At 36.3% G+C, this 25,934-nt stretch overlaps 1 protein-coding gene across 2 annotated transcripts in view; it reads left to right on the plus strand.

The window, feature by feature from the left end:
- The window catches only part of HOMER1 (homer scaffold protein 1), a gene marked incomplete at its 5' end in the record, with an annotated part of 92,551 nt that overhangs the window by 17,903 nt on the left and 48,714 nt on the right, over positions 1-25,934 (plus strand). The window contains 3 exons of one of the 2 annotated variants that reach the window (XM_082074437.1): positions 7,299-7,455; positions 14,702-14,833; positions 19,458-19,550. In XM_082074437.1, the coding sequence (XP_081930563.1) occupies positions 7,299-7,455; positions 14,702-14,833; positions 19,458-19,550 (382 nt within the window). Of the gene's footprint in view, positions 1-7,272; positions 7,456-14,701; positions 14,834-19,457; positions 19,551-25,934 lie in introns of those variants that run through there. The other variant, XM_082074436.1, reaches the window with a different exon arrangement.

Here is a 25,934-nt window from a genome sequence, read left to right on the forward strand (position 1 = left end):
ATTACTCTTCTGGAAGGTCTTATGTGTGGACTTCCTGAGCATTTAGTTGAGACTGGCATATATAGAGTGGTTTATTCTTTCCTAAATGGACTGTTTTATAGGATTACGTGCACATAAAAATGCCATCAACATCAGCGGATATGCCAAAATATCGCCAGAAGCAATTGATTTCAGAAATGTTTTCCATCCTACATTTTGAAGTTACCTGCTTTCCTGACTTGCCTCCTGTATTGTACAGGGAATTTTATTCATTGATACAAATAATCATAATACACAGTTTTTCTACTAATGAAAGTCCTTAATCACTGACTTCATTAGAGTTCTCTCTACAGATAGGTGTCAAATTTAGACTGGCTTGTACAAAATACAGTATTTGCTGCTAGCTGTATACATACATGTTTTCTTATACTCCATAGCCCATAGTAAAAAAAAAAAAAATGTTGAGTTGTTTTGGTTTGGTTTTTTGTGGATGTTGTTGTTGGTGGTGGTGGTTTTGTTTTTTTTTTTTAAAGCTTAGGGGTTTAAGGTATGCTGATATAGTGCAACTGTTTCCCCTCCTGCCTGAATAACTCTTACATTTCAATTAGTCTTTGTGGGGACATTGACATTTCAAAGATAATAGATATGTAAGAATTTTATGGAAATATAGAGCCAGGTAGAAAAGAGTGATTGTTTGGAGGGCAAGAGCTCAGTTCTTAATAGTCACAAAGGAATCTCTTGGATGAGATGTTCTGCCCAAAAATGCAGGAAGGTTTCAAGTGGAAGTTTCTTTTTGTTAGACACTGGAAGTCCAACTGTGAGTTAGAATTTTGTTTTAGACCAATTTTTATTAATTTTGCTATTTGTAAAAATACTTTTAAAAAAAGAAAAAACAAACAAACAAACAAAAAGTAAAGAAGAACAAGAGGGGTTGCCATCATCACCAATAACTCCTTATTGAATGAACAGAGTGTGGGACTGTGTGATAGGCTTTCTCTTTAGGATGATACAAAATTATGCAAGTGCAAAATTGGATGAAGTTTTCTGCCACATTTCCACTGGAATGGGCACCCTTGGTATTTCTGTTATGTTTAATTGTCTGCCTTCACTATAAGTAATACCAGTGCTCTGGAGTCTTTTCCTGTAGGCTGTTTTCCAGGGATTTTTGTATGAACCCATCACAGAATCCTTTCCAGTAGTAAACAGCTTTTACAGCTTGGACAGCATCTTTGAGCATGTTGTGATTTTACATTCACTGGACTAAAGCTACTAAGTCAACTTGAATTCTAAAATGACCTATGACTCAGTCAGTTTAACACGTCACCATTATGCAGTGTAGTTTAGGAGGGAAGTCCAGCAATGCTTTTGTTTATTTATATACTCTTTAATGTTAGAAGCTGTTTCGTCAATTCAGTGCTGGGGTTTGCCTTTGTCTTCTAAAGTTATCTGTCATCTAAGGAACTTTAAGAATCCAATGTTTGAGTAATTCTAAAGTGTTTTCAAACTCTGATCTGTGCTTTCATAGGATTGCAATAACTTAAAATCGCAATCTGTAGTTTTACCATCCTTCTTTGAAGCACATTTAAGACTAGAGCTATTGAGCAAAGAACATGGATGAAGAATCATAGGCACTGTACTGTGAGCAAAGGTGGAAGGGAAGGAGTAGATTTTATGGGCTGGGATTTGAACCTTTCCTTCTGAAAAACAGGTTATATTTGGCATCAAAATGTCTCTTGTAGATTTATAAAAACAAAAGCACAGGCTACAACTTACCCTTGGAAAAGCAAAGTGTTGGAGCTGGCCAAGCTGATTAAGTGAGCAGGCCTGGCAGCTTCTTGTGGCATATCAGCAAGACCTTGTCTCCTGATCCCCCGTGACAAAACACTAATTTCAAAGAAATGCAAATATGAGCAGATCACTAAATGATTTTCTTCTGACTTCCTGTTATCTTATTTCCATTGAGTACTGTGCGATATCTGATTTCAAGCTCAAACACTTTATTGTTCAAAAAGCCAGATCCCTGAAAATCTAATGTATAGTACACACTGATGTTTCTGGCATAGGTACATGTGTTTTTTACTTAACCTTACAGGTTTGATGAAAGGTACTAGATTTCTTCTCACTTCAAATCCTGAAAAATTGCTGGTATTATTTGTGATGGTATGCTAACACAGAAGTGGCAAAAGATCTAATACTAAACACTGATCGTTAAATGGGAACTAAACGGTTTAGAAAAAAGCTTGAAGGCACTGCTCTGTGCAGTATTACGTAGCTATAGAATGTATTCAATAAAGTAAGCTATTGAACTTTATAGGTATATAGGCTCATATATGTATTAACTTCTAAGGAAATACAGAAGACTTACCAGGCTTTTTAGGAACACCTTCCTAAGCTTTTGCTGACTTTGAATAAACCTGACTCAAGCCCAAAATATAACAGCAAAAGCATGTCTGAGAATGAAAGTGTAAAACTAGATAAACCACCGGTGGTATGGGAAAGATTTTGATCTGGTTGCTTCATTGTAACTTCCACTTTTTATAATATCTCAAAACTTGTTTTGAGACATTAAAGTTGTTATTATACGTTTGTAATATAAAAAGAAAAATCTTAAGATGTTGTTTCACAAGTATGTGATGTTTTATTGAAGTACTTTATAATTTTAATTTTTATTTCCAGATGGCAGTTGTCAGTCACTTTCTGTCCAGAAAAAGATTTTATTTCAGAACAGTTTCTATACAACAAGAAGCCAATGTTATGCAATACTGTCCCATACAGTGTTTATTTGACTTCAGTGCATTTTTAGGAATAAGGAAAAAAAATCTGTGTTTTTCTGTTGCTTCAAATTGTGTTTGCAGAGCTTGTTGACTCATACTCCTGAGAAACATTGGCTGTGTTTGGATACCATAGGCGACAAATTAGTTTTGACTAAAGCTGCACTTTTAATCACTTTCCTCATTTCTTTCCAGGAATCTCTCCTCAAGCTGCTTAGAGTAACCAAAGATTGCTACAGCTTTAAAAACAAGCAGGGAAAGTATTTTTTTTTTTGAGACTGTAGCAGGGCATCAGGAGAAAGCTGTAGTCTTGGTGTGCTGTCATTTTGAAAAAAGCAAAAAGGTCTTTGTTCTATCCTAAATCTGAGGATAATCAGCAAATACCTGAGAGATTATGCAGGAGATTCATATTGTCTGATACAGCGAGAAGTTACCTTGGGTGACAGATCTCTATAAGTGGCTCAGAACCCACCATCTGCAAAGTTACCACCCGCAAAAACATGCATGTGATCCCTGCTGAGAGAGTTTGCAGTTCTTTGAAGTTTTTAAGACCTACATCAGGGAAATATAAATTGCTGAAATGGTTGAGATAAATGTTCATTCTCATGGACTTTTCATTACTTGATAGATACTTTACAGTTATCAAAGCTGAGCTGAATAGGAGGGCTGCATGACACTGAACCTCCTTATTTATCCTCTTTTGTCCTGCTAGTTGGGGAAAATGGCTCTACTTAGAGATTTAAAACTCCTAGTGTATTTGAATGCTTTGGGGATCCAAGAGGCTTTTGTATAAAGTTTTAGGTCTGTTTTTTGTGTTTGTGGCAGTGAGGGAATGTCATACTCAACCAAACCATTTTGATTAAGGAAATGCAATTAATTTAGTGTATTTCCAATGACGATGAAAACAAATACACACAGATAACACACCTCGTCTTCCCTGTGGACATCTCTCCAACTCCATCCTGGTCTCTCATCCTCTCACCGCAGGTGACGCTCAGAAGATAACGGTCAGAGCTTGTGGTGGCTTTCTGCTCCTGCTTGGGCAGCTCTTTGCTCCAGCCCTTGCTCAGGTGTCATCTCGTGTGTCCCTTTTGTTCCTCCAGTCCAATCCTGGTCTGTTCTTGTGTCTGCCCAGGGCAGTCCCTGGCCTCGTCTCACACAGTGCAGCACCCTCTCAACCAAAACCCTGCCAATTTAGACCAGTATGCTGGGGGAAGGGAGAGGGGGAGAGGGTGTATAATTTTTTTTTTTAATCATCGTTAACGTACCATAAAGGGAGGCAAGTAGGATGCCAACTAATGTCATAGAAGTTCATACCTTCTTTTCAGTAGCCTTATTGTTTTCACAGTAACTAAGGCAACAGAATTGCAGCCTTGAGAAGTTGAAAATAACTTTGGAGTCATGGTAAACAACAGTGTGGGGAAAGAAATAAGAGGAAGGAGGTCTTCAGCACTAGTATTGGCATGATCTGGAAGTACCACACCTGTTAAAGAATAGATTTTTTTGTTTGTTTGTTTTGTGGTTTATTTTTTTTTTTTTTTAAAGCAGCAAACATTAATTATGGATTAGCAAGGAAAGTTCTTTCTAACCTTCTGTACTAACTTAAGCTTCTTTTGTGAAAGCTTCAATTAATCTAACACATGGGAAAATGAAATCTTAAGTTCTTATAATTCAGTAGTTTGCATTTTTTTTGAAAAAGATGTGTTAAGATGTCAAAATGGAAAGAGCAGTTGAAAACACTGTTTATTCAACTCTTAGGACACAGGCTTTTCTCCTAAGCCCAGCCTAGGACTGATGACTTATCAATTAATGGATTTCTATATCAATGATGAAAAAATCTTGTGTGACCTGCATAAGTGGTGTCTTTTGTGCTTCTTCAGTCCTCACATTGCCACTCAAGTCTCAGAGGATATAGCACTTATTTCTTTTGAGTCTATGCTTGACCATTTTAATGTTGCAGTCTAAGCCAGTTAAGAACAGCAGCATATTAGCCTGAATGTTTATGCCATGCCTGAGCAGACATTTCTAATAGTCAAACTGTGTTACTATGGCATTCTTGTTAGTTTCTTTTCTTTTTGTTCAGCATCAGGATATTTCTGGAAAAATGAGTGACTTCTCTGTGTAATTACTGATGAGTTCTTGTCTTAGTTCCTATTAGTGTCTTTAATGAATACCAAATACTTTCTGGTAATGAAAGAATGACAAGAGAAAGCTGAAAGGAAAAGGGAGGCAAGAGTAAGGAACTGATAGGGTTTTTTTACAGGATTATTTTTTCTTACTTAAAGCCATTCTCTTTTTCCTATCTCAGCTCTATATAGGCAGAGGTAGATTTTTAAATTTTAATGTATATAAATATAGACTATAAAATATAATATTTTTATTTATATTCATTGTCTGGGTACTTAGGAAAAAAAGAAACCATTATCCTATTTAACTAATAGTAATATTCCTATAGCTAATGTTACTGCAATTGAATTAATTGAAACTTCCAGACTGGGAGGATATGTGGATAATAGTAGAAAAAGGTTTGAGTAAAGATTGATTAGCTGAAGTTACAAATCTCGTATATGTTTTATATATTACCTTTTGTTTCTGAATGTTTTGGCAAATCTGAAATTTAAGTAGCTCTATTGTAGGTTGCTACAGAAAAGTATGGGTGACCTAATTGTAATAGCAGCTTTGAAGGACTTCAGCAGCACGTCAGTGACTGATTCTGTAACACATTTAGTCCTGTAGATATAAGGTGCATAACTTCAATTTGTTTGAAGAAATAATAGTTATAAATGTTCGTCGTCTAGTGTCAAAATGCTGGTCTAATTCTAAAGACATCTGAAGTTTAGCATCTATGTCAGAAAAGAATCCTAATTACCCCAGTAATCTGGCAAAATTATCATCTGTCCAACTAGTTTATTGAAGGGAGCTATGCTTTTTCCACAGGGTATAGAGAGCTTGTAATTCAGCAAAGCTTTAGTTTCAGTTAAAACATGGAAAGAAAAGACTGTAACTATAGTTTTATCAGAAGTGACTAGAAAAGCTTCGTTTATGCTGTTGCGATACCAAGCGGTAAGGCCCTGTGAAGCGCTCTGGCCTGTCCCGGAGCAGCGCTGCAGGAGCCTGCAGGCCACCCCATCAGACAAATTGAGGGTATTTAGATGGGGCTGTGGAAGATTTTTGTGCTGACAGGGCTGAACAATCAGACTTTTACTGACATTCCCATTTGCTTTAGTCATATAGTTTTTGCTTACCTTTTTATGCGTTAAAATCCTAACCTGTGGTATGCTGAAAGTCTCAGTAGTGTGATGTACTGTACTGTGACAGAACTAGATATCGGTGCTGGTCAAATGTGTATTCATTAACTGTACATCTACAATTTGGATTCAGCTCTCCTTTCATCTTTTAAATTAATGTGGTCAGAGCCTTTATTTTCTCATTTCAATGTCAATCTTCATCCAAATAGCTGTCAGGCTTCTAAGATTTTTGTTTTGATGGGCTCTTTAATTTTCCAGAGTTAAAGAACTGGTTGCATTATGGTAATATGCATCATATTATATTTAGATATGCTTAATTGCAAGGTAAATGCAAAATGTATCTAATATTGAAGACAAGAACTAAGGTTTTAAAGGAGAGTGAGGGCAGGGACAAAGGATATGTTGCTTCACATCCTGGAAATCAGGCAAAATGAGTCTAAAAACCTAAAAAGTTAAATCTAACTTAAAAATTTAGTACTTAGTATCTTTGGGATTTGATGACAACATTTCCCAAAGAATACAGCAATCTATGTGTCAATAAAATGTAGCTAAATTTAAACTGACAACCATCTTAGTGGTACTAAAATATTTTTAGATTTTTGTGCAATACTACATGTCCTGATAATGATCATGGGGAAAATAAATAAGAAATTCTGAAGTATAGTAGGGTTTTTTTACCTAATATAATTTTATTTGCTAAGCAGTTAACTTTGAACCATGTATGTTATACATACATCGTGTTGTTATGAAAATGTTCAGGTGTGAAGATCCAAAGAGTAAGAGGTTCATAACGCAAGTTCCTGGTCTTAATTAATATTAGTTTTAGAGTAATTGCATTGGATCAGCTAGTTCAGTTTCAGATTGTGGCCTAAAATGGATTAAAATTGTCAGAGGATTAAAAGATTTTTGAGAAGATGGGGCTTTGAAGTCATACATATTCTTCAGTGTGCAGTGTAATGAGGTGAAGTTACAAATTCATCAATGCCAGTCAGTTTAAAGGGATAGAGGGTGAGGGCTGGGGAGATGATGGGACAGGGCTGAATCTATATTAGAGATGTCTGTCTTTATCTGATTCTACAGCTGGGTGCTGATTTTTGCATTAGAAAGCTTGCATTTTGCTTGCATATGTACATTCATGCATTTATTTGCTCTATGCAGCCACACATACAGAAGTTCTCAGGAAAAAATTATCATGCAAAGTAAAATGTGTGCATCCCAGTGGGTACAACTGGCAGATAACTTGCATACAATGATATTATGTACAAATTAGATTAATGACTTTTTACTCTCTATCCTTCAGGGAACAACCCATCTTCAGCACCCGAGCTCACGTCTTCCAGATTGACCCAAACACTAAGAAGAACTGGGTTCCCACCAGCAAGCATGCTGTTACTGTGTCCTACTTCTATGACAGCACAAGAAATGTCTACAGGATAATCAGTTTGGATGGCTCAAAGGTGAGTTTTATTTCTGAAAAATTGCTTGCTTCAACAATTTTTGTATTTATTCTCTAGTCTGATGTCCTTCATGTATCTTCTCAGATGCTTTTGTCACTATCTGAGTAACAGATTACATTGCATGATTACATGTTTCAAATGCTTCATAACATGTTTTAAGTGTTTATTCGAAAATACTGTTTGCCATGTCTTCATATTTACTTTGATAAATCTGTTGCTGAATTTAAGTGATGACCTGTCACTTAGTCAATATTGTGAGCAGGGTAAAAAGACATTCACTGTGAGATGCACTAAAAGTACAAATGGGGTTACAATAAGCTGTTTTCATCTCTGCATTCAATGTTCTATCAATATCATTGACTTCAGCATTAGGAAAGACATCTGTTCAGTGCCCATAATCACTTAGAAAATCCTTTGTTAAGTAATCTTCCAATTTTTGCTGTAGAGAATGTGAAGATTCCCTCCTAATAAAGATCTCCATGGTAAGCTTTTTTCAAAACTCATTTGGTTTGGGTTTGGGGGTTTCTAGGGGTGTTTTTCATTTTAGTTGTTTTTTTTTTTCCTCACTTAGGAAGGGTAATGTGTCAAGCTGCTGTTGTAAGGAACCTTGTCTAAGAAATTAATTTCACATGGAGGAGTATTTGACTGTTCCTTAGGTTCTACCCCAAGTGTGTATAAAACCAGTAATTTTACAAACAGCGTATCAGAAAACTCTGTAATAAGGACATTGAAGATATACAGAATGTAATCAAAAGTTTTAAACCTTTGAAGAGATTTTCATTTGCAACTTCTGGAGATGCATCAGTTCATGATGGCTGGAACTGAAGTAGTCTGTTAAAGCATAGCAGCAGTCACAGAGATTTTGTGGCTATGTATTGAAAGCTGAAAAATATTATCCTGCATTTTTAAAAAATATCCAGAGTATCGTTATGTTATATGAGGAAGGAGAATTTCGGTTATAAAGTAGTATATAGAGATAGATCTCATCGTCAAAGATGATAGCACTTGAAGTGATTGAAACCCTGGTATCAAGCCTACCGGAATTTTTCCAAGTTTAAGTCTTACTTTGTTTTGTCTGTTCCCAGCCTTCATTTCAAATAATTCTGTTTGTTCTCTCAAATAATCAAAATAACTTTTGTGGGACTATTTATAAATAAAGATTTTGGGATTGGAACTAGATGCTGTATGAAGTCAAGACTACCAGTCATAATCTGTAGCACTTTATCTGCACCATTTACAAAATCCTTGTTCTTGTATCCACTGGGGTTCCCCTGCCTTTGTCCAAAGCTGCAGCTCCTGCAAAGTGGCTGCAGAATTAAATTGTTGAGCAGTTGTTCATCAATTTATTTGTTCTTCTGTCTACTGCAGCATTTTCTTTACATTTGCAGTACTATTGGCAAGGTATATTGATAATGCAATCTATCACCTTTATTTACACTCTCTGTGAATGCTGCAATCCGAATCCACGTGTTAGATGTCCTACTAAGACCTAGGATCCCAGTCATGATTAAAAAAGACTAATTGTTTTAGGCATCACAACACCACTCTGAAACATACACAGGTGAATAGCAGGGAGGCCCACAGAAGAATTTTAAGGAGGTTTTCAGCATAAGTCCCAGAGAATTCTTTTAGTTTAAATTAAAGCCCCATCTTTTTTAACATGTGTACAAATACAATATAGTATGTACAGAGGGCTAAGTATAAGTTTGAAGTGCATCCAGGTAGTGTCTCTGCTATATGGCATACAACTGGGTGTCAGTAACACTGCTGGCGCCTAAGCTTGCAATGCCTATGTTGCGATAGGTCAGACAGAAGCATTAAATTTTCAAAAGTGAAAAAGAAATGCAACTTAATTCTCCCATTTTAAGTTTTGAAATGAAACGTAATAAAGGTAGTTTTGTGGATTTTTCTTAACAAACCCTAAATTTTAGACTGAAAATGTCTCAAACACACGTTGCCACTGGCCAAAAAGCCTTGTCAAACCAGACTAGTTTTGAAGCTGTCATGCCCCTCCCTTGGAGGGAATAGATCTAACCAGATTTTACTGTGCACTTTGGTGCTTGTGGGGTTTACAGCACCCTGTGGGTTTGTATGGTGGAGAGAATGATATGTTTGTGGCTGCTGAGTTACAGCAACTCCATGGCTGAGCAGTAAGTCTGTAAGTGATGGCAACTCACACATATGTTCACTTAAACTGCAGCGAGGGAAGTTTGAGAGAGATATAGTTTAAATTTTAGTGATAAATCATATTTCTGTCCCACACCCTACCCTTTCTTTAGGTCAGTGGTTTTCAGTAGGATTCCTGGATAAAATTTGACTTCTGTACTGATTATCTGAAAGTAATTACATCTTTTTTTCTTGAAAACAAAAGGCTGTTTTTAAGATATGACCTTCACTCAGCTCTGAGGAATACTATTGTACATTGTAGATTCCCACTTAAATTTGCTTTTGGGGATCTTTGGTGTATTTTGAGAGAGTTTGTGGGGTTTTTTTTCCTTGTTTTCTGTATCAATGGGCTTATGAGCCACATTCAGCCAAGATATGTCATATAGAAGCAAGTTCTGCTTATTTTTAATGCATTCTGTGTAACGCTGTTTTTTGAAGCTATGGTCTTCTGTTAAAATACCTTGTACAAGAAATTATGCATCTCCCTCTAACTTGACTCCACAAAATGTTCTAAGATGATAAGGTGCTGAGTGTACAGGCCATATTTTATAGCCATGTACAATACTTGGATCCCTGTTGTCCATGGCAGGGAGATCCTGATACAGATAATCTAATACAACTCAAGTCTGGTTTCTGTGACCTCTTGAGTAAATAACTTTTATGCAACCTCATTCTCCTACCACTCTAGGAATCAAGAGAAAGCCTGAAAAGTAAAGTTTCTTATGCAATATGACAACATTGAGCAGTTGTTGCTAAGGCTTCCATTCTCCTTAATTACATAGTCATCTCATAGCTCCTTGGAAAATGTATTTTAGTAGTTCTTTCTCCTCAGTAATGGAAGGAAGCCTCCATTATTTCTCCGTTAACACTGTACACAGACACTAAGATTATTCCCAGAATCCCACTGTCTTTACTGTTCAGCCTCTGGCAACCATTGAGAAAAGAAGATAAGTAATGCGATTCCTGCAGTACGGGTTAACCCTCTGATAATTATTTCACCAGATTCAATACAGGGAAAAAAAACCCTAATAATTTGTGGTCATCTAAAACAAGAGGAGACTCTAGAAAGGAGTGTTTTTCTAGCCTGTTGGTTCCATGGGCCTTGTATATGTTATTTTGGAGTCAAATTTCCCATCAGTGTTATTGCAGTAGATGATCTTTACATTTTAATACCCATTGTAAAATAAACTAATCACACTTTAACATGATAACTTGTTTGATGTCAAATAAAGGTTTTAAATAAGGCCTGTAAACACAGGTGTTCAGTGATCTTCATTTGAAGAAGTTAAAAAATACAGTGTGTCTTAATTATTATTGCTGTCAGTTTTAGCACAAGATAAAACCATATTTGACCACTGCTGTGTATTTTGCAGCTATTGAGTTTGCAGTCAGTAAAATAAACAGCTAAGAGACATGCCCTATTTTCTCATAGCTAAACTAATACGAAAGGAAAACATGAAAGCTCTTTTATTATTCCAACAAAATCTAAAGATAACAAAATCAGTTTTCTTCAAAAGCTGAATGTCTGCCTGTCAGGTTGACTCTGTTCTGTTTTTAAGATATTCTTGTACATTTATACTAACAACATTCTTAAAAGCTGATGAAATATTTGACACTTGTTATACTGGTAACTCTACAGTGAAAACTGGCATAGAGGAAAACAGTTAAAGCAGTACCTATTTGAGTAGACAAGACAGGCTTAATTATAAATTCTAATTTAAAAAATAAATCTTTATTTTTTTAAGCTGAAGATATGAAGGATTCGTATCTAGTATCTTCCAGAAGTAGCTGACACTGCCTGTATCTGTAGCATGCTCTAGCATTGCACTTCTTAAAAGCATAACGAATTTAGCACTTGAAAGATCTGACATATTAATGGTTTTAATTCAGAGAGGATTGAAAGCCTTGATTTCCTTGTAAAATCGATAAATCTGATGAAAGGCCTTTTTTTTTGTTTTTTGTGTCACGGGGATCGGAATGTATCTTTCTCAGTGAGAAACTTGCTGTCTTTGGACTAAAACTGTCCACTGGAGTAGAGCCTCCTTATTTTTCTCTGCTGGAAAATAAAGGGAAGAATTGCAGCAACTCTTCCTCAATACAGTTATTTTTTAGAAAGTTCTCTTCATACCTTTCTCGCTTGCAAGGAGGCAACTTGACAGTCACTGTAACCCAGCCTAAATGCAAACTGCTGTCAAAACAGATATCCCATTCTGGTCTGGGCAGCCTGTTGTGGATTCCCTCTTGTGCATCCAGGCACATGGTCAGCTGAAGTAGTGAGCAGTCTCAGCTAAAAAACACTTGTTTTCTCCAAGGTTTTTCGCTGGGTTAATTTTCAACCAGGTATGCCACTGTCATTGCAGCAAATGCCCATCCTGCAGGCTTCAAACCTGCCTGTTGCTTGGAGGCCCCGAGTCCTGGTCCTCAAAGTCGTCTTCTGTGTTGAGGAAGTTACGTCCATGATGTAATACACACACTCTTAGATCTGTGATGTAAGTTCAAATTAATCAAGCAATGGATGGAACTAGGGCTTTAGCAGACTAGACAACATAGCTAGAGCTTGAGTTGGAAGGAAGACTCTTTCCTGCATTGTGCCCAGGATATTCAATTTTGAACTTTACTGCTGACAGCTTCCATGGCAAGACAGATTGAGCATTAAGTGAACTTGCACAGCTCTGTTCTGGGCTTCTATGGGGTTATTTCGAAAGTGGTCTTCCAAGCACTGCAGTGCACAAGAAGCGTACAAGAAAAAAAGAAGAGCTCCAGAACACCTCCTTTCCCAGAAGTCCACCTCCCTGTCTCACATTATCTCTTCTGTCCTATATGGCATAGACAGCCATTTTCTATATGGCCATAGTGCAAGCCTGCTGGCTTTATTTGGGCTCCAAACCTCATGCCTATAGAAAGGAGAATGACATTTGCATGACCAGTGACTTCACTGATGAGCCTCTCCTATATGAAAATCTGAGAAGGCATTTTGTGGACATTTGGTGCTGGAGGTGGTTCTCTAGCATCTGATCACACAGCAAATCCTGTCCTTGACCTGGTGAGGGTTCTTGGGTCAAATGTAAGCCTTCATGCATTCCATAATTTTCCAAGACTTGTTCACAAATGGTAGCCAAAATTTTCATTTTGAGGCAAAGGTTATCAGAGAGAACTGTGTGTTTGATATCCCCAGCTACATTCAGATTTGCTCTTCTGATTTAATGCAAGTATAGTGGAGGTACCAAAGCTACTTCAGAAGCTGCAAATTTTGTTAAATTCACCTGTGCTGCAGTATCTTTGTTTATCTTTCCGCATGTTGCAATACAATGTGTTCTTCTGAACTTTATTGCAGTACTTTTCTCTGCCAGTTCATCTGAGACTTGCCATATGCACATGGGAGCTGTTTGTTAGCTTAGCTGGCCACTCAGCTGTAAATTTTTCAAACTTGCCCTTTAGAATTCAGAGAAAATTTTATGTTGATGGTACCTGTGCTCTAGTGCAACCCGAATCTCAGCAAAAGTAAAAGGTGCTAAGTAAACTGTGTAACTACTCATCTTAATATCTACTCAGAAGGCCATCACACACACGTAGTATAGACTGATTTTGACTTCCAGAAGATCTTAGGCTTGGGAGGTCAGTACTTGGTCTCTGTGATGTTGAAGTTTCTCACTGTCACCATCCTGAGAAAACACTGTTATTCTCTACACATCTGTACAATTCCTCCTATTCAAAGAATAAAATAAAGATGTCATTATTTATGACAGAGAAGATGGCATTTTGTTGCTGCACTAGGATTCTTCAGCAATCACTGGTTTTAACCTGCCGGGGTAAGGCAGGGCTTCTGGTTTTGTGGAAGCAAGGAAACATGCTCACTGATATTCAAAAGATTCCCAAGTTGGTATCATAAGACAATTGCAGCAGGACACGTACTGACAGTAACCTTTGGAGCACAGTAACTGGCATGTAAGAAAGATTCTTGCTGAATTGTTCTACTCAGAGTATGTGCTATTTTCTGGGAAGTTTTAAGGATGTTCTGTTTCATGTGGGTGTTATAAAGCACCAGTGATTCATGAAAAGGGCTGTGAATTATTTAACAAATGTGACAGAAACCCTTAGTAGCACCAGCCAGTTGAGAAAGCATGCCTGCATTTCACTTCAGATACACATATTTTATGGTTTATGGCTAGTGTTTCTTGTTCATGTTGGTGGTTATAAACCGTACCAGCCATCAGATTTTTAGTTAAATGGAACCCGTTGGTGTCACTATAAGGCTTTATCCTGACATACTTTAAGTCAGCTGGACAATTCCACATCCAGCTTTAGAATATGTTAGGCAAATCTAAATGTGATAGAAATACTGTTGAAATCCATGGTAAAACTTTAGTTGCTTTTAATGGAAACAGCATATTATCTAGTAGTTGTATTTTTTTGTTTACAGTTTTATGCTGAAGGATGTGCTTTTTCCACCCTGCATGTAAAAAGAGCTAGAGAAGAAAAAATATTTCAAGAGTAGCTCTTTTTCTGTAGTTAGTGTATGACTCTGTCACTGTTAGGCATGCTTGTGTGTGTATAAAAGAAAAAACAGATTCTAGAAATACAGAAACTTAAAACCAAATTGTGCCTCTTGTTTTATTGCATGTTTTCCAGTTAGAATCACATATGCAGTGAGCATGAGGGGAATGCAAAAGTGAAGCTTACAGTGGAGCCTGAGAAGCACTGCCTTAGGGGACAAAGAAATATACTTGTGAGACAAAAAAAGGACTTTGCTAGTTCTTCCATTCTGGTCTCGTTAGCCTATGCAGATGCTTTAAAAGACTTTTTTAGACTTGCTAACTACGAAATGACTGCTTGCAATTGCAAACAGTTGTGTCCCCCCATGGACCCTGGCTTTTGCTTCTTTTACATAAAATGCATGTGAAAATACTCTTTTGTGTTTTTAGCTGTGATTGAATTAGAAAGCTGTTCCTTAGTTCTCAGTGTGTCTCATTCAGTATATGCAGATACTTGACTACAATATTAGCATCTTCAATTATGGGTAGTCTTTAAAAAAAAAATAAAATCCACAAAACCCCTTTTTTACAACTATTATTTTTTTCAGGCAATAATCAATAGCACTATCACCCCCAACATGACATTTACTAAAACATCCCAGAAGTTTGGCCAGTGGGCAGACAGCAGAGCGAATACAGTCTATGGCTTGGGATTCTCATCTGAACATCACCTTTCAAAAGTAAGTATGACTAGTGCAACTATTCAGCTAGTTCAGCATCTTAAGAATATTTGATTCCTGCTCATTGTATCTTGACTCAGTGCTCACTGTTGTTGCTATTTGAAAATAATTTACAAAAAGTGTTCTGTATTGATATTTATAATGTAAAAAGACAAGATAAAGTGTGATACCTGAAAGGAGGTAAAATTAAGCTATCACAGTTTAAGTTGTTCATGTTTTCTAATTCATTTGCTAGGTTTCTTTATTTTTAGAGTTCTTCTTCCATTACAGTTTTTCATAATACAATTTAAAGGAGTAGGCAATTTAGTGTTTCTTCTGTATTTAGATCTCCTAGAAAAAAAAAATGTAGTATTTAGATGCATTTTTCTCTTTTAAGCCACATTTATTTTCACTTTTCTACTATATAGTGCATCAAATTACAAATATTTCAACACCTGGAGTCTTAAAGGTAGTGGGAAGAAAACTACATTGCTGAAATACAGAAATTGAAATGTTTACTAGAGAAACTCTGTGCCGTAGGTGAGGTTGTTTCCTTCCGGTTTACTTGTGCAGGAGGGAAGCACACCTCATTCCAAGGAAAGCAGTAACCCCTGTTTCTCAAAATGGTGGTACAGTTCCTCTGAGCACCCTTCTAGAATCCCTATTGCTGTCGATCTTGCTCTGGTAGATGAGTCCAGGAGCTTGTACAAGCCAGTGTCATTTTTCTCCAGATGAGGAATTTCATTTCAGTTTAATAACATGTCACTGCATAGGCAGAGAATTTTTATCTGTGAAATATTCAAAAGATTTGGAAACCTAAATGCAATAAAAGGAATGTATACTACATGTTTAAGTAAGGAATAATGGTTGACTTGCTATTTATTAAAAAAAAAATAAAATCATACCAGCCATTTTGAGAAGGTAGTTGTCACAATACAAGGATAAGCACGGGTCTGTTAGAAAACCATTAAAATAAGAACCAGTCCTTCTGCTTTACTGGACAAGTGTTACACTTCTAGGATTTCTTCCTTCCATAATCAGATAGATTTCATTTTCACAAAGCAAAACAAACACAGGAAGTTCTGAATAATGCTAATATTGTATGTGCGTTTGTGCACCTGTCATTGCTTTGCTGAACTTGGAAACTTTGCCAATTACTTTAATTGGTGTGTATGTCCTAGAGACACTTGCTTAACAACAACGTTTCTTAGTAATTCAATGTATTTAGCATAAATGCTGCTTTAGTTTACCTCTATCATACACTAGCTTATTTTCCTTAGTCACAGATGCTTCTTTATGGGCAAATATCGTGCTGTAGTCATGTGCACCGTGTTTGCCAGATTTTAAATACAAGATTATCTTTGCCAGTGAAAATATATTTGGGTTTTTATCTGTTCTACCCTTGACTCTTTTCTTGTTCTCCCTATGTAGATCTTATTGCCTTCTTAATTATAGTTGTTTCAATCCCATTCTTTCACTGCCCTCAAATGGATGTCTAACAGTTTTGAGTACGCCCTTGGCGTAAAACTTTGTATTGCTGTTGAAAAAATAATCTGAAAAGCTATAGAAGATATTTTGGTTTAAGTACATGTTTTATTAGCAGTTACTCAGATTGCTGTGTTTTTTGAAGAATACACAAATCTGTTGAGAAAAATAACAAGTCAGGACCTTTTCTGAAGCTTGTGGTGGTGAAGGTCCTGACCTTTTCAGCAAACTGTTCCTGCAATATTATATCTTAATTATCAAACTGATCTTCATATGAGTTGAAATTGCTGATCCTTGCTACTAAAATTCATAAAGGTAAAACTTGTTGTGTTATTTTAAAACTAACAAACATATTCGATGGAGAAAAGGAAACTTTTCTTTAGGGTACAGTCTATTCAGTCACTGGAGTTTGTAGATATGTTGGTCTTGGAACCAGAAAAGCCAAATTAGAAATCCTGTGTCTTCTGTGTAGTTTTGAGAAATCACCTGATATTCTCTTTCTTGTCTTGTCTCTCTGATCAGATTACAAACTATCACTTCTGTGCACTGATACTGTAGTCAGGCATACCAGGGCGCTCTTCGGTACGCCTTGCACTGTAGGACATGAAATCTAATTTAGGGCTCAAGGTACTACTGAATGTTAGTAATAGAGCTAACAAATAAACTGTGTGTATGGATTTTCTTCAGAAACAGGTTGCTTCTAGAAACTGTCTTAAAAACTGATTCTGGAACTTTTTTTCTCTATTTGATTTATCACAGTCTTTAAGTGAACAGCCCTTTTGTATGTAATTTGTTTTGCAGTAGTGTCTCTGGGCCCCAGTAAAATATTTCAAGTTCCAGGGAACAAAAGGCAGCCTGTGACCACAAAAAACTTAGTCTAGTCTTTGACTAAGTTCAGCAGGTTAATGAAGCAAGTAATCAGAGCAGATAGAATAAACTGTTTGTTCTCAGATCATTGTCTGCTTGGCTTCTAGTAAATGTTTGACTTCGGGACTATTTCATTTTGGTTCATGTGCCTTTGTCCTCCTAAAATAATCACTAGGGTAGAGTGCAACAGCGGTAACCTCTTTCTGTACAATTATTGTGACTGAAAATTGGTGGAGTGAGAATATCTGATAGAAAAATAATGGTGCTCTAAACAACTTCACATACAAACAGTATAGAAGAAAATTTATTAAACATTTATTTATTCCCATTAGACCTTTTCTCAATATGTTGGATCACAAATTCATCTCAAGAATGTTCCATCAGAAGTCCGTGACACCTGAAAGATGATTCCTATGTCAAATAATATTCCTTTCACAGGATCAGGATTTGCTAGCAGAGACTGTCTTGCTGCTGCAGTAGGAGGAACAGAATGTCTCATGATTTTCAGAAAAAAATGAGATGACTTTCTCATTCAGGATATGTCTGTACTTTTGATAGTATCCTGATGTATGAGGAGAAACACTCCTTTTCAGGTTTGCTGTCTGTCGTACGCCTTTGAATTAGCTGACCCGGTTTACTCCATGTAGCTACAGAGCATGCTAAATGGCAGAAGGGCCATGGCAGATACTTGTAAGAGCCTCTTGTAGTCTCCCTGCACAATTTTTCCTCTTTAATATATGGAGCCTCCAGAGAATCTTTCCTTTCATACCATGAGATCAAATGTTTGTTATTCGGGAATTTTATTAAGAGATTGCTATTATCCATCACCTGACTGTCTCAAGGAATTCTAGTAAATTTGTGAAAATTTCCACTGCATTTGCCTTGTTGGCTCTTTCTTAGAATGTTACCTATTTATCTGTCTTATTGTGTGGGGTTTTTTTACAGTTTCTACCACTGTGATACAGTAGATTATATTTACTGCCTTGCATGTCTTCAGACATTTATTCTGAACCTCAGCATCATGTTTTCCATTTACCAATCCTATGGTCTTAAAGCTGATTTAAACAATAGGTTGCCCATCAGATTTTGTGGTCTGTGTACAAGTCTTAAATAAGTATCATCTAGTTCTGGTGATCTGTTGCCATTTTGTCATCTATTCTGAGACCTGTTTTGACTCTAATTAGACTGTCAGTATGTGGTATCTTTTTTCTCCTACATTCAGGAAACGTATTCTTTTAAATAACCTGACAGGTGAAATATAGGATACAAGTGGAGAGAAATGATATTTCCTCAAATACAAATAGCCTACCAGCAGAAGAAGTTTGAAGACAATAATGTTTTTTAAGTCTTGCATAGTGAGTGAAGTTCTGATTGAAAATAGTTGAGGAAATTGTATCACACAAAGGGTAGCCTTGATCCCTTCTAAATACAGGCAGTGCAAAACAATTTTTTTGTATACTGCTGCCAGAAAGATTTAGAAGCAGTTGGTGAAGCTTCCAAATTTTCTCCAGAATTATTTCAGTCTTAAGCTGATCATAAGAAGATAACGTTCTGTCTGAAAGCAGCAGGAAACAAAACCAAATGCTTGGCTACCATAGCAATTAGTGTAGTGTCAAGCTGAGATCTGTGAAGCCAAATTTTTCTCTAGCCAGAGAAACTAGGACCTATTCTTACTAACTTGATTTAATCTCTAAAGTTTAAGGGTGCGTGCATTTCTCAATTGCTGCTTTTGCTATTTTCTGGAAGAGGTAAATGTAGCGTAGAGATGACACTTTGTGTCAGTTCAATGTGCAATTCCTGAATTTGGTGTTAAGTATACGCAAGCGTTGAGTTCAGTGAATTTGTTCTTTAAATTGATTGATGTCAATGAACAATCAACTTGACTCAGTATTCCCACTGCTGCTTTCCCAATTAGCTATTGAAATTATAAATGCTGTAAAATTTGGGAAGAAATCAGTATTGTTTTGTCATGAAAGAATGAAGCCCACAGAAAGCTCTAGGCTAATAGTGATCACACTAGGCTTCAGAACCACATCATTTATTGTAAGGAGAGTAAAACCTGAATCTGCAAGTAGCTATTTTCATGACACATAAACAATGTGCATTATGTCTGAAAGGTATATCACTGTATAACTCATTTAAATGAGTATCAAATAACGGGAAAAATTTGAAAATTCTACTGACAGAATTTGACTTTGTAAAATGTTAAGTACAGCATTCTGTTCTGCATGCAATGTACTACTTCATGCCTACTCTTTATCTTTTTCCTTTTTTTTAACATATGTACCTTCAGTTTGCTGAAAAATTTCAGGAATTCAAGGAAGCTGCACGACTAGCAAAGGAAAAATCCCAAGAAAAGATGGAGCTAACAAGTACACCCTCTCAAGTGAGTCTTACTGCCTGATTCAAGCCTAGTACTTAATATCTGCACTACTTACCATATGGTATCTTACACATGCATTGTATTAAAAATAAACGGGGTACTTCCCAGTTACCCTGAATCCTCTCAGCAGTCAGCTATAAGTGTCAAGAAGCCTAATTATATGTTTAACATACACTAGAGATGTTTCAAAGGGACTTGCTTTAAAATAAAATGGGCCATTTGTTTATTCTCATTCCTTCCTTTGAGCTTTTACTAGAAAACAAGTAAACATAGTGAGCAGTTATGTAAGTAAATCCATAGTTTTTTCTTCTGTTTTTTCTTATTGTAACTATGAAACTTTAGGTGGTGCACTGTAAAGGACTTTTATGGAAGAATCATTGCAACAAAAATCAAAGTTAAACCAGCAAACTATTTTTCCTTATTTCCTGCTGTGTAGTATTCACTTGTGAAATGTGTTGAAGGAAAATGACAGATTCAGATGCTGGTTCTGGAGTTTTATTACAGTAGGCCATGATGTAAAAAGAAGAGTTTATAAAAGGTATCTCAAAACATGAGCTGAGTTAATATAGGTGTAACAGGAGGATAAATTAATATAGTCACATTTACATGAGTCATGCCTAAAATTAATGTACTTGAAAATGAATAACTTCAAATTTGCTTTGAAAAAAGAAATTGCACAAGGCCCCTCCACTCCTGCCCTACCCAGTATTTCTGGTCCTGTGTGTAGCTACTTGCTTTGTTTTAAGCAGTACTGAAGGCAAAGGTAATTCCTTCTCTTGGAGGATGAAGCAGCTTTAAAACTACAGCAGAGGCTCCTGCGTTGAGTAGGATTAATGCAGCTGAGTCTTTTTTGTATGGGGAATCTTCATTCATTGAATTAGTGCATCTCTTAGGTGCTTTGTGGTGTTAACACTCCTGATCTTTGATAGAACAAGGATGGCCGGCACATTGCACTGTGCTGTATGAACAGTTTTATTGCTACCAGAAAGCTACATCTGGTGTTCTTCCAAGAGAAGTCAGTGGAAACCACAAGAATATACACAGTGAACCAACCTCATGTTGTTTTCCTGGTAGGCATTTTGCCCAAGTATTGGCTTTTGCTATTAACGGGAAACTGCTTGCTCTACTGTAACAGGAGAAAAAAAAAGGCAGTATTTTTTTATTAGTTTTCTTGACTGTCTCTAAATTTCTGATAAATTCCACAAATAAGCACAGAGATAATGGAAGTAGATATTTCAAAATTATAACCTAATATACACTTGGCTTTAGAAACAGTGAATTGCTTCAGCCAGGCCTCCAGTTAGTCAATGCTATAGGCAAAACAATTACTCTACTTCTCTTTTGACATGTTGACTAATACTCTGACCTCAGAAGTTAAATCTGACGCTGTCAAATGGAGTGACTTATTATTTGGTTTGGACATAAATTTGAACTACTCACTGAGAGACAAGATGCTTTTGTCTAACAGCTGCCCAGGGTTAAAGCTTTCTCTTAAACTATATGAGCTATTAATATTGTTCATTTTCCTGTACAGATTTCCTTTTATACTTGGAACCTAACATTTTATACTGTAGGCAGTTACAGAACTGTTACCTTGAGTGATTCTATAATGCACATTGAGAGCTGCAATTTAATTACTGCACACTTAGGAATAATTTCATATTCAGGCCTTACTTTTCATCTCTTGGCTTTTCACTGGGTTGATAAGTTAGCATATTATTCTGAAAGATAAAGTTAGTGCAAGTGCTGACACATCAGCATAATAGTCTTCAAATACTTAATGCTTCTCATTAGTTCCCCAGAGAGAAGGGAGTTGAATCAGGAACTCCGGAGTTTGGAGCAGATGAGGAGTGATGGCTTCATGGAAAACTGCAGCGCTCCCAGGGCGCTGGGGCTCATTCAAAGAGTTGTATGACTAGGGGGAACATGGGTCCTTCATAGTGGAAAGGGAAGGTGGGACCCTAGAGACATTCGAAGGAGCACTTGCTGTCATTTTGATCATCTGCCTGGTAGTGGATGCAAGGCAAGTAATTTGAGTGTTGCCTTTCTCCATAATTTTACAGCTCTTCTTTCCCTGCTGCATAGTGATCCTTTGCAGAGTGGGAGAGTGAAAGAGGAAGGAGACATTTTCAGTGGCCGGTCAAGACTTCACAGGAGCCTAGCTTTTTTAGGAAGCTTTGACAGGACAGGCATTGGGAGTTAGCGTGTGCATAGTGAGCTCTATAATGGTAACACAGTTAGCTACAAGTGTCAATCCCTTTGCTCTCTTGGACTTGCAGACATCCTTCTGCATTAAATTAGTAATAGGTAAAAAAATACTGCATAGCAAAACTGGAAAATAGTCAAATACATGTCAAACTTAAAATTTCTCTTGGTGCTGCTTTTAAAAATGCCCTTATTATTTACAAGATGATTAAAGTACCAGATGTAGTACATTGCCAACACTCTCTGCTACACAATTCTAAAAAAGAAAAAGTACATGTGCTTTTTTTATGCATTAAGTATGTCCCTACAGATTGAATCTTCATTAAAATATCTCTACAACTAGTGTAACAAAAGATTGCACATGGTATTTGTTGTTCACTATTCTTTGATGTAACCCTGCAAATACTACAGTTTCAATTTTGAGAGTCCTGTAAAAGCTTGTTTGAACCTAAGAAGAAATAGAAAGCAAGAGATAACAGAAATATCTCTGAAATAGCATATGTATTTGTAGTTTGAGTACTTCCCAGAGTTAGCCACGTTAAAACTTAAGACAAATCTTATATAAAGTCCACTGAAGTTAGGCTGCTTCTCTAAGGTGTTACAAGCTTTAGCAAAGTGTTGGTACTACTTGGCTGGATACTTCCACCAGAAAAGTGCCTCAGTGGCCTGGAAGTAATAGTTCTGTGTTGAGTATTTTTTTTAATATACTATTTCATTTGGTGGCATATATTCTTCAGCTTTTTTGTGTGTGAGACATGTAGGAGAAAGAAAACAATATATAGCCCTGTTTGCAATTACTTAATAGCAGGAGTTCCTTTCCCCTTAAGCTATGCTGCTGCTAATTTTAAACTCTGCATTCTTACTGTTTCTTTAATACTGCCTGTTCTCCTCTTATTTACCAGCAGGCTTTGCTCTAATTTCCCAGAATATCAGATAATATAAAAATTCACCATTTATCTTGTCTGTAAAAAGAACTTAACGTTCATAGAGAAAAAGTGCCCTGAACCAACAAACAACAAGGGAGATGCTGCTTTGTTTGGTTTAAGTCCCACTGGGTGCACGGTGCTTTCTTGAAATGAAGAGGAAAGCATTGTTTCTGTGTCAGAGAACTTACACTTTTGGCCCATCTCTATTATGACAGATACATACAATAACACAGACCTTATCTGTATCTAGTATATCTGGAGGCTTCAGTCTAGAAAGAAGTTGTCTATTTTGGTACTTCTGAGACCACCTATGCACACAGGTAACCCATCTGGTGTCCCTTTAACTCAGCCTTAGGTAGTAAAGCTTTGCAATGCTCTTATCTTGTTTATATAAAACTAAAATACTGGCTCACCTGCTGCCCGGACCGCTCTTTTAACAAAGGGACTTATTTTGCTCATCTTATAAACTCATGGATCTTACAGTGACAAGCCACCCATAGTCTGTTTTCAGTTACAAGCTTGCCTATGCACTGAGAGAGCAGCACTTTGATCTGGAGTTCACTGGGCCACATGAATGAAGCAATAACCTGAAAACTGTATCAACCCCACCCCATCCTTCTTTTTTTTTCCCCTTTCTCTTTTAAATTAACCTTAATTGGGTTCAAGTGCAGAAACAGAGCAGTTTGTGTGGTTTGCAGTCTCACCCTATCTGTCTTACAACCCACTGGAGTCTGAACCTCAGTTCTTCTTTTTCTCTAAGCAAGAATATGTCCTCAGATATTTCTTTTGACCCGCCTCAGTTCAGATTAAGACCTCTGTTAATTTCTGAAATTGCGTGGTTAGTAATTTACTAAAAATAGTCTTGTCTGTGTTTTGAGCCCCTCCCATGCAGACTACTAGCAATAGCTATTGCCTGTGCCTGAAAAGCTTTAGAATCACATTTTTTAGTGCAAGGAATGGGTTGCTTTTGGCAAAATGGTCATGGTTTATCACCAGTTGGCTTTTTTCTTTGTAGAAGTACAAAAACCCTTATAAAGCTTGTGTAACAAGTAACTTTCTGAGATACTGTGTGCATTTCTATACTGAAACAAATGTTTCACATGTGTCATGGTATCTGAATCAGTAGCTGGCAGGCTCATGTCATTGCCAGACAGTATGGAACAGAGAATCACTATGAGGAACAGCAATGCCAGGAAAGTGTATGGAATACTTAATGAGAAAACAGTATAATATTTAATAAGGAAACAAGCTGGAATTCATTTGGTATGTTCTTTATTTCAGAACTACCTACTCCTCCTTTTTTTTTTCTGTTCTGTATTTAATCACTATTAAAAGGTGGCTTGATCTGTGCCCTGAAGCCTGCTTGTTTTACTTTAAAGACACTTTTGTAAGTGCATATATTTTGTTTATAAGATTTTGAAATTTAAGGCATCTTTTGATGAATTACCCTCTGTTATGTTTAGTTTATATACCATAGGCACTGTCATTTTTATATTGCTTGGCATCACTGGAGTCCTGCATACTCATTAGTAGGGCTAGAGCTCCTTTAGACAGTGCAGATCTCTGACAAACTCTTGAATAGCAAAATATACCTGAGTCATACTCTCTCATTTACTTGTCGTGTAGAAAAGTACTAATCCTCAGTCCATATATAAGTCCAGGAATGGTAAGTGACTTAAAGTTCAATATCCTGCAGAAAACAATACATGATACAATAATGGTTTTATACCACAGGAGAGCTGTTAATTCTTCTCAAATGCGTGAAATACATATTTGTAGCTATCACAAATGGAAAATATTTGGCCTTAAAATAAACCATTTGTTTACAAGAAGACTTACCATTTTGATTTAAGCACAGTTTTTTCCATATAGTGTCGATAGTTGAATGTTAGAGCAAACCTTCTCTCCCAGCTAGAGGGGAAGGTTGAAAATCTCTTTTTAAGCTGACTGCAATTTCTTCCAGACTCTGTAAAGTCTGGAGTGGATGTGTGAAGCTGTAATGATATGAAATAAAAACTTAATTACACATGAACTTCTCACCAAAATGTTTCTAAAATTCTTTTACTCTCTCTAATTAATGGAAAATAGGAACATATTCTTTGTAAACATTTGTAAAAACTTTTCTCAGTGTAAGTGGCTTTTTCTGTTGTCTATGGTGCTTTATTCATAGCCAGCTTCATTATAGCTTACTGCAAATAAATTATTTATTGGGCAGGGATAGTTATGAGTGTGTGAGAGCACTGATTAAGATGTATTATTGGTGGAAGAAATACATACTAGGATCTGATGCTTCTCATGAATTTGCAGGCAGTGAACCTCTAGGTATTACATAGGCTGTGATCTTCATTTGCATTCATTTTTGTCGCTTGAATTTCATTCACATTAGAAGTCTATGAAAGTGCTTACGGAAAAGTAAGCCTAGATGGAACTTGTACATTTGTTTTTCTTCTACTGAAATAATTTTTATGCATCCACACTTAAAACATTTTAATAAGTAGACTTTGCCTTTATGTATCTAATAATAGTGTTGTAGGAATTTTAGCTTAAAGATACAAGCCTTCCAGCTTTTGTAGGATACGTATTTTTTAGAATAGCTAGTGTAGTTTGGGAAGAGGAGGAAATAAAGAGAAACTCATGGGTCCATAAGGACTTTTATTTAATGTCAGTGGAAACTACTTATCCAATCCGAGGATAATAATAGACAAAACCATATAATATGTATAAAATAATTCATTTGCCTGATTATCTTGCCAGCTCTGTTCTCCTTTCACACTTAATTTCAATTCAGTTTCAGTTCAATAAAATTGTTCTGTAAAAATCAAGATTTAATTTTGACTTTGGAAGTATTAACATTTAAGATAATAGTTTTGAGTGTAAAATAACAAGATTCTTCCTGAAAACAGGTACCAATTTGCATTCATGTAATTAAAAATTACATTTATATTATAAATAACAGTTTATATCTGTGGAATTAAATCTGTGTAAGCTAATTATTTCTGTATTTTTAATCAGTAGGAATTTAATAAGAAGATGCAGAATGGAGACACTGGTGCATGTGCATTATATAACTTGATGAATGCTAAATATAATAGAAATTTAAGTCAGTATTAAAATGTCCTATCACCCACTAATTCAAGTTGTAGAGTGAGGTACATTTCTCTCACTATCAGAAATACGGCAGAATAAAAGCAAAATTTTGACAATTGTGCTGCAAATGCTTAATGTAATTTAAAGTGGAATGAAATTGTTGCACAAC

Source organism: Streptopelia decaocto (assembly GCF_964273445.1).
Source record: "Streptopelia decaocto genome assembly, chromosome: Z".
In the NCBI taxonomy this organism is placed as follows: domain Eukaryota; kingdom Metazoa; phylum Chordata; class Aves; order Columbiformes; family Columbidae; genus Streptopelia; species Streptopelia decaocto.